The sequence below is a fragment of the Myiozetetes cayanensis genome, unplaced genomic scaffold, assembly GCF_022539395.1.
Source record: "Myiozetetes cayanensis isolate MyiCay16 unplaced genomic scaffold, myiCay2020 scf2-11, whole genome shotgun sequence".
Lineage (NCBI taxonomy): Eukaryota > Metazoa > Chordata > Aves > Passeriformes > Tyrannidae > Myiozetetes > Myiozetetes cayanensis.
In genome coordinates this window covers 48,216,388-48,226,037 of record NW_026087411.1, presented here as the reverse complement: position 1 = coordinate 48,226,037, position 9,650 = coordinate 48,216,388, and the positions used below count along the sequence as shown (strand labels likewise).

The 9,650-nt window shown below is 40.5% G+C and overlaps 1 protein-coding gene across 2 annotated transcripts in view; it reads left to right on the top strand.

Moving 5' to 3' along the window:
* Positions 1–7,250: 7,250 nt before the first annotated feature.
* EPM2A (EPM2A glucan phosphatase, laforin) overlaps positions 7,251–9,650 on the top strand; it is a 39,715-nt gene continuing 37,315 nt past the window's right edge. Inside the window, exon 1 of one of the 2 annotated variants that reach the window (XM_050315128.1) lies at positions 7,251–7,527. In XM_050315128.1, coding sequence (XP_050171085.1) covers positions 7,266–7,527 — 262 coding nt within the window. In that variant the 5' untranslated portion in view covers positions 7,251–7,265. Of the gene's footprint in view, positions 7,528–7,852; positions 7,893–9,650 lie in introns of those variants that run through there. The other variant, XM_050315129.1, reaches the window with a different exon arrangement.

Genomic DNA, 9,650 nt, shown 5'->3' with positions numbered 1-9,650 from the left:
GAGGTCATGAGTGACATACTGAAGAAATGCTCATTTTTGGCCAAATTATTGCCTGTTATAAATATATGAATATATGAAAATGTCTATTTAACTTTATCTCATAATAGGATAGGCATTTGGCAAGTACATTTTATATGGCACTAAGCCTTCCATAATCTTAACTTGAGAATATTGTGCCTATGGAAGTGTGCAGATGACTTAATGTATACAAGTAAACCAAGAAGGAATCTGTAAGTAGGACAGTTAGATCTAGTTGCTATTTTTCAGTATACTTAAACCTCTCCCCACTTTGCGGGGAGCAGATGTAAGAAGTGTCAGCTTGTATAGTTATATTGTCATGCAGTAAGGAAGGAAAAGTAAGCAGTGAGAAAGATAATGTCATTTGAAAATTGAAGTGTGCTCATAGCTGTTCAAGACAATGCATGTGTAATGCAAGTGTAACTCTACAAGGAGACTATCTGAAGTGTCTCCTGTACTTCAAAGGCTGTTGTAATACTTTTCATTAACATAACTGATCTATTTTCAGACTGATCTTCAAAATCCATTATTCCTTCAAAACAGGTGAAATAAAAAACAAGTGGTCAGCTGCTGACTTAGGGGTCAGGTACAGCTCTTGAGGAGCCAGCTCTGGCTTCTGTGTTAGGATTACCTTGAAGGACTGGCTGTGCTAATGGGGAGGCATCTGTGTGAGAACTTGAGCTCGAGTGGAAACAGGTCACTATGGTACACAGCAACATACACACACCAAATTAAGTATCAGGAGTCCCCTGTCTATGATCTAGTCTCCAAAGTATGTCATACACATCTTCTGGTTTTTGGCTGCAAGCTGTTGCCATGGCCTGTGGAAGGTTGCTAAGTTGCAGGCTGTTTACACTCTCATTCTAGAGTGCAATTCCTATTTCCAAGAGTTTCTTTGTAGCTGGATGAAAATAGTATTTGTTCCTCAGCAAGGATTATTTGTGTGCCATATAAGTGAATTTAGTGAAGCTTGCCAAATCAGCTGAAATAAAGTTTTTTTATACAAAAGCAAGATGTAAAATTGAAAACTTGGTAAACACATGAAACCAAGAAGATAAGTAGCAGCAATGTATTGGACTGATACAGTGATAGAGCAACAGATTCATACAGGAAAGAAGATAATGGAGTAGATACTCTGTACACTATTATACACTTGAGCATTAAATCTCTTCATTATCAGATTTGGTTGATGATATAACCTTTTCTTATTTTGTGTATGTGGTGGGACTGTCAGATAGGAAGCAGGGTGGTTTCTGAATTTATTTTTTTTATTTCTGCTGCCATTTCTTCTAGACCTTAAAGATAAGTTGCTGCTCTAAAGGTAACTGTTGGATTTATTTTTGATCCAGATTCACTCTAAGAAAAAGGCTGGAAAAGGAAATTTATTGTTAGGGTCAGTCACAAATAAGTTGAATTTCTTATATAATAAGGAACATACAATAACCACTGAGAATTGTATACTTAAATGAATAATCATCTCTCTACATTTCATCTTTTTGTTCCCTTTTTTGATATATGGGCCAAGGCTTGAAGGATAATGTCCCTCAGTATATGCTTCCTTCATTTTTTGAAAAACAGTAAAGGTTCCTTTACTGTTCCAAATGGCTTTTGTTCCGAAGCCATTTAATTATTATAAAATGAAACGGTTCTATCTCTAACTTACATAAAATCTAGTTAGAATTTTCTGCAAGACTTCCATTTTTTTAGTCTGTATATTATGTTCCAGTCAGCTTTGGAGCTAGAAATGTATTGCTTAAGCACGTATTGGGAAGAAACCTTTTTTACTGAACTTTCCCATGGTTGCTTCTCTCACCTTTTACAAATCAGCAACTGGATTTTTGCTTTTTCCTGAATTCAAGAGTTGTAATTTAGTAATTTATATTCTGAAGATATCAAATTATGCATAAACTTTAAATACTTTGATGATATTATAGTCTTAAAGACTGTGCCAAATGTTTTGCCATCTAATGCTGTGTGTATCTTTCTGAAATGCTGTTGGTCATACATAAAACAATTGCAATAAAAAAGTCTGCATAATGAAAAATAAACAGTATTTTTTTCTTAAAATGGTCACAGGAGTATAACATACAGGAACTTTTTATCACTCAGTAGTTTGTTGGAAGTCCTAACACTGAAACTCTGCAATTTACAGAGGGTACACTAGACTGGAGCACAATTACTAGGATCTGTGAACATCTGCTTTTGAAAGTGGAAGGATTATGTAAGTCTCCACAAAAAGGCACATTCTTCTACTTAAAAACTAATCTGTCATATTGCACATAAATTTTGGGTCAGATAGCACTTAACCAATTAATAGAATAACCTTTTGCTATTCCATACAGTTAAGTGTTTGGTGCTGTCTTGTTTCAAAAGGGCTGAAACACGCTTTTTTCCCCTCATGTAGGAATTTTAATAAGAAACTTGATATAACATTGTTGGCAAAAGGCTGGTTTCAAAAAATGTACCTTATAATGAATTGGCATTGTAATGATTTACTGTTTCATACTGTTTTTCACTGAAGAAGCTTAAGGCGCTTTGATCTCCGAGTAAACACTTGGCCTCTCTTGTCCCTTTGTGCCAGGCAGAAGAGCCATGTTCCTGCTAGGGTTACCAGAACTCCAGGCTTGCTTGGGACATATTAACCCAGTGCAGATGCATCACAGATACACGAGGCTGGTCTGGAGCATCCCTCCAAGTACTGTGTGGCTCATTCTGAAGCAGGAAAGGAGCCACATGCTGCACTAGTCTGCGATACGTGTTGCTATCTGGGCAATGATGAGGCTCATATCCTGAAATGGCCCTGTGCTGAAATATGTTGGGACTTTCTCCAGCTCCTAAGACATTTGAGGCTGAGGAAGATGCAGAGATGGCTTTATTGGATGTTGAAAAAAGAAACATAGTGGAACTGTTATTCCTGTATGTGTTTCTGTAATGTTTACTGTAATGTTATTGCATATTTATGCTGCCTAGTTACTTCTAAGACATTTTTTTTAAATATGCCACACAAACCCCCATGCAAAAGTGGAAATGGTCTCCTGTAGAGTGTCCTACCTATTATTACAGCATAATTTTACAAAACAATTCTTAAAATGGTCAGTCATGCCAGAACTTCTGTAGCTTAGTCTGCATAAAAGGCTGCTCCTAGCAATAAGGAGCTAAAACAGTTAATGCAGTTATCACTGCATTAAGTGCTGCTCTGACACAGCACTTAAAACTAAAACTTATGAATAGCAGTGCTTATCTGGTAACAGGTTTTTAAATTGCGTAGTCTCCTTTCAGTCTTCAGACTCTAAAGGTATTTCTTAGCTGCTGTACTGTGAAATAAGAACAAACAGTGAAAGTGTTAGTTCGTAGTTCTATCAGAATTATCATGAGAAGGACAGTTGGAATTCAATTAGAAGGTCTGGGTCCATAGATCTATTAGTTTAGATTAATCAACATAATCACCTTTCACTTAAAAAAGTGGTCTTAAATTATTTGCATTAGACTAGTTTTATATATACATATATATATATATTTAGTTCAATCTCTTTGAGGAAACAAAGGCTGTCTAAAGTTTTCAGCAATGAACATTTTACCCAAATCACTAATACATCTAAATCAGCTTACCACGTAATATAAATGTTTGCCCTTTTACAAGCAAGACTGTGTACCGTGTGCTGCCTTTCCCTTTTCTATAATTAGCAGAAACATTTGGAAATTTCAATAACATTTTCTCTGTATCTTTACAAGAAAGAAAATTACCTAAAAAGGGAAGAAAGGCAAGTCTAGGAAGGAGCACAGCTAATCTAAACATCACCCACAACTTGCAATCAGGGACTCCCCCTCCCTTCTCCAATCAGATCCCTTCAGTGTTTGTGTTTTGTTTTTATTATTCAAACTCTCTCTCTTCACTACAGATTTCCCTACTTGGAAATATTATCATTTGAGATCACTGTACAGCAACAACAGATAAAGCTGTGCCAAGCTGCAAACCAGCCCACGGGATAAATGTCTGTAATCAGTAAAGGACACATCCACTGCAGACACAGGCTACCCCAACATGGAAATATTAAGTTCATCTGTCATTTTAGTAGTGTTCACATTGCTCAGGTAACCGTGTGCTGTCTCTACACCTAGTTGACACTTACCAAGTAAGAAAATGGTAAGGAAAAATATGACTTTACACTTGGAAAGATGAATTTTGAACTGCTGTATACCGTCAAACATCTTAACTACTGTCTTTACTAAAATTTCAGCCAGCAATACTTTGCCCAGGTTTCCTGACTGTAACAAATGGTTCAAAACTCTTGAGTTCACAAAAATACCAGGACTATTCCATGCCAGGAAGAGACAGTATAAGAAAACCATAAACATATCTTTCCTGACTGGTAAATCATCCACAGCAATGGGATTGGTATGAATTCACAATCTCAGCATTAGAACTTCAGTAGGACCCTATGTAGAAAGTCAGATTTGTGATTCTGCAAAAGTTTAGTTCACAGCAAGTGAAAATTCCTTTAAATGTGTTTTACATGTCCATAAATATAATCAGAGCTCCAATCTCTGGCCATTCAACCTTTTCCTTAGAATACTTTTAGCTATAGCAATTTGGCAGAAACTGAAGGCATAACAGTTGGTTGATTTGAAGTTGGTACACAGCCTCGGTGAGTCCTCCTTTGAAACCTCTACCACCTTCACAAATTTTGGATAATAAATCAGACATAAAGGGTAATTTGCTGAAAATTGCATAAGGCCTGACCTATCAATACAGTTTAGCAGAAATCCCACAAAGCAATTGATTTTTGCAGAGACGGTGATCTCTAGAGCCCCTTCTTGGATACTAATCCTGTGGAAAAATAAGCTGGGGTTTTTTTTCCATACAGTTATTCCCATTTTGCCAGTTAGAAACACAGTCAGCTTTGGCAAAGACCTGGAATAGTAGCAGTGACAGTAAATTGAAAGCTTTAAAATAAACTTGGCACTAAGCCTCACTGTGTTGCTAGTTTACTGTTCGATTTGAGGTCAGTCAAGGCTTCCACTCAGTAAGTAGATGCTGTAAGCTAAGTATACTGCTAGATCCTAAACAGCTGTGAAGGACACAAAGGCACAACGTTTATTTAATTACAATTCAGACAGACCACTCAGATGGTAGTTTGTTCCCATAGGAATGAACAATTAACAATAGTTTCTGGGATGGTTAAAAGCAACTTGATTATTTAGGGGTTTGGCCCCTTTATGATGCTTTTTGATGGGAACTGTAAGGCTTGCCAAGTTGGAATGATGACTTAATATAGGGGAAAAAAAAAAGAAAATGGTCATGTTTAATTTGTGGTTGTAAAAGATGACTGGATTATGGGGAAGGCTTTTAGGTTTCAGAATAGTATTGAGGACTGCAGGGAAGAGCACTGGCCAGGCAGTACTAAAATAAGGGGTCATTTTGGCAAAGGAAACCGGTTTATTGTTAATTCCTTAGGAGGCTTAGGGTGACACTTAAGCCCCAAACCAAACTACATTTCTAGTTTTTATCTCAGTCTTGCAGTATCCATCAATAGTTTTTCAGCCTTTACTGTTTGATCTCTCAGCCTAGCCCTAATCTGAACTAGGGTTTTTTAAGGAAAAAGCATCTTTAGCCTTCATCTAACACCCAATATTGACTGGCACAAAATGCATTAAGGCAGATCCTGGAGAAGAAATTGAGTGAACTATTTTTAAAGATAGTATTTGACACATCAGAGTCTAAAGAAAAAATTTTTTATTGTTGCACATGGCTTACAGGTCTAAGATGAGTACTCGGCACAAACTCAGGTTTGTCTAAAGGTGCAAGTTGTTGGTTTCTCTTTATATTTAGGCTTAGACAACAGCCAGGAACTAAACTGTCCGTCAGATGTACCATTGGATCCTGCAGTTTCTTAGCTGAGACTGTGACTGGAATGAACAGAAGCACGTGGTTTTACATAGACACAATATGCTGGGATGGTTTTAGGACTCCTTTCAAGCTTGAGCTTTAGGATAAAACACCAAAATTGTTACATTCTGTCTTGCTCATCATGCTAAATGAAGGCATATGATAAAGAGGTAGATATTTGAAAGACAATTATGAAATAGGTTATGGGTAACCTGACTGTAAAGTTGAGCAAAAGCAAAGATGTAAGGCACTGTTCCACAAAGTCAGCAGTGCTACAGTGAAGACTGGTGCTAGAAGAAATGCATGGAGGACAGTAAGAATCCCATTAGTTTTGGTTACACCTGGAAAAGCGGTGGCATATCACTTACACAAGTTCAATGAGGATCAGTGAAAATTAGCTACAGCACTCTTAAAAATAAATTTGGCAACACATACACTTTGGTATGTCATCACCCCTGAACACAGGAAACAAACAGCCATCTTTTGAGGCAGGTTTCTTTTGACTCATTGAAAGGCCTTCATCCTGTTCCCAGAACTTGACCTAAATAAAGTTACCACTCTTGTTTCTGTTTTTAAACGATTCTGAAATGGGTGTATTCAAACAAAGACCGCCCTATAAATGGTTGGATTGCATCCTCTTACTCAGTCATCTTTGTAAATCCTGAATATTGCTACATGTTGGAACTGCCAAGTTTTCCCCTTCTGGCTGTAAACAGAATGGGTGCAGTTGGGAGCTACAGAAGTTTTTTTAAAAAGCTTCCTAACCTCCCCCAGCTTTTCACATTTCTGCTCTCACCACCAGTCTGCCTGTCAATGGGAAAAGACACAAGCATCATGAACACTGAAGGGTTATTTGCGGCTAGTCCTTGTTTGTAGCGCTGCACGTACGGCAGTTTTTAATGATGTGTTTTCTGCGCTAAATTAAGCCTGGGCTCTTGGGAGTAATTGCACTGGCTTCCTTTAATGAAGCAATAATCCTTGTTAAAGTCAGCACGCATAACGCGTAGCCTTTTGCAACCTGCAAAGCCACTACTGAGCTGAGAATTCTCCATCCCAGTCCCCGCTTTAGGAGCCGACCGGGGGTCGGTGTTGTTTTGACTCCCAGGCGGTACTTTCGGAGGGGAGTTCCTTCGGCTACGTGAGCTCGGGCAAAAACAACCGCACCAGGAAAAGCCCTCATACAACGAGTTACCACCCGGGCGCCACCGAGCCAAGGCACAAGGACAGGAGCGCTGACCGGGACACGAACGGGGGCGGGGGCCGGGGCGGTGTCGGGGCACCGGCGGAAGGGCGGGCCCGCTGCGAACCCACAGCGGCGGCTCCCCCAGCAGCGGCGGCGGCCTCGGCCCCGTTCCCGGCCATGCTGTTCCGCTTCGGGGTGGTGCTGCCCTCCCGGGTGATGGAGGGCGGCGCGGAGCTGCTGGTGGCCGGGTCGCGGCCGGAGCTGGGCCAGTGGGACCCGCAGCGCGCCGTGCCCATGAGGCCGGCGCGGCCAAGCGCGCCGCTGCCCGCGCAGGAGCCCGCGCTGTGGCTGGCGGAGGTGGAGCTGCCGGACGAGGACGCCGCCAGCCCCTTCTGGTACAAGTTCCTGCGGCGCGAGGGCGGCCGCCTCCTCTGGGAAGGTAACGGAGGGGCCCCGCCGCGCCGCCCCCCGCGGCCCTGCCCGCGCCGCAAGGACGCGCCCGCCCGCCGGGTCGGCCCGGAGGGCGGAGTAGCGGAGCCAGCGCTTCTCCTTGAGGGAGAGCATTCCCTGCCCTCGGCTCTCGCAGCTCCGCCTTCCTCCTCCCGGGGCCGGGAGGGTGTCCCTGTCAGACGGGCCGCAGCCCCAGCTCGATCCTGCCGCTGGTGCTATGCGGGGGTCCCCCGAACTGTGCTTGCGGGTAGAACCGCCCAGGCTGTCGTGACGTGACATGAGTTCTCGCTAACAAAAACATTTTTTAACCGTGTGATGGAGGAAAGTGAATGCAGAAGGAAGCAGCTCTTCTAGGTTGGTAAAAGTCCTTCGAAATTGTCACGATGCTTTGTTTTGTTTTTTTCTTTCCCCAGAAGGAAAGAACTCAGAATTTTCTACTTAGGCATTAAGGTGTGGGCTGTTACTGTATTTTGCTAAGCTGAAATGTCATGGTGGCATTTTCAGGCTGACAAATTTTACCGTTGGAATTTCTGAAAAAAAACCAAAAAACCAAAAAACAATAATAAGAAGAAGTTCTATCACAGTCTTTTGCAGTTTCAGTAGTATTTTCACCATGGTTTTCTCCTGTTCTGTGTTGTCAAATGTTGAATAACTAGTCAGTTTACACGTGCTGTTCTGAGAACACTCATACAATTGTCTGCTGAGTCAAATAAAGCTCTAAATATACCTTTTGTTACTGAGGAATGGATCTGACGCTGTGAAAGGAAGACAGATGACTAGGTGATTTGTGCAGTTTTTTTTTTTACCTCATAGTTTTATAATCCATATACCAAAATAACACATTGTAGAGCAGTTGCTCTTCAACCATTTTAAGAATACGTAGCACACTTCTAAACTGCCATTCTGTCATGTAGACTAAAACATGCATGTTGTCATCACTGTTGCATTTGTTTCTTCTTCTTTATGCTAATAAAAGGCTACATGTTAATGCTACATTCATGCAAGGTTACATCATGAAATACTATGTACATCATGCAATAGTAATTGTTTTATTTAGCAGCTAAAACAAATAGTGTATTTTGCCTGTTTTAACCATGTTTTTCTTTTGCAGAATTGCAGGAAAAGTGAATTTATGGAATAAAAATCTTTACATCTATCCAAGGAAGCAGAATTATGTCTCTTTTGAAAGTACCAAGTTGTACACAGTATGCCAATGATATTGGTATATTAAAGAGATCCTTGCCATACAGTAATAATAATAAAATGTTCCAGACTACAGAGAATCAGCAACGTAAGGTTAATAGTTACTGTGGAAGTAGTGATAGCTCAAGATACTGTCTGTTCCTGGAGGCACGCTCAGGAAATGTAGTCTGTATGTTTTGTAAGTTTTGACTGTCACCTGCTTATTCTTATAAAAATCACAATTGAAAAGGCAACTGTCGTTTTTAAGAATTTTTTTTTTTTGTTTTTTTTTTAATAAGCAAGTGCTGTGCATTGTCTCTTTAGTATCCTACGTGTTTAGAATTAAAATGTGCTTTCGGAGACATTTAGCACTTCCAGAACATCTGCATTTTTGAAGACATGCTTATGGGAGATAGAGGAAAGTGCAGAATTATACTTGCTCTAAGTTTATGAGTTGTGGCATTCATCTGTAACCAGAGAAACTCCAGTCCAGTTATGGATGTCTCAGATGTTTACATATATTGGATGATGAAATAATGTGCCGTATTTACTCCCAGTTTTTTATTACTCCATGCCTATGAGAATTGCATTGGTAACACATACTGTTTTCGTAATACTGCAGTACACATTGTATCATATATTTTGAATATAAATTACAGCTAATCCAATGCACTGGGGAAACTGAAAGATAAAGTGAAGGTATTTGTTTCTCTGGGCTAAAAGAGTCAAAGTCACAGACCAGTGTTTTGTGGCTCTTGGGTTCTGCCAGGTGGTCTGGTAGGAAGCTTTCAGGCAAGGCTTGGCCTGCATGAGAATCTCTGGGTTGCTGCTTGTGTCGGGAGGGAACTAGTTCCCCTCTCAAGGAGGATGAGGTGGAAGAGGAAACTCACTTGTGCTCCTGAAGGATCAGATACTTCCCTCTGCTGCCCC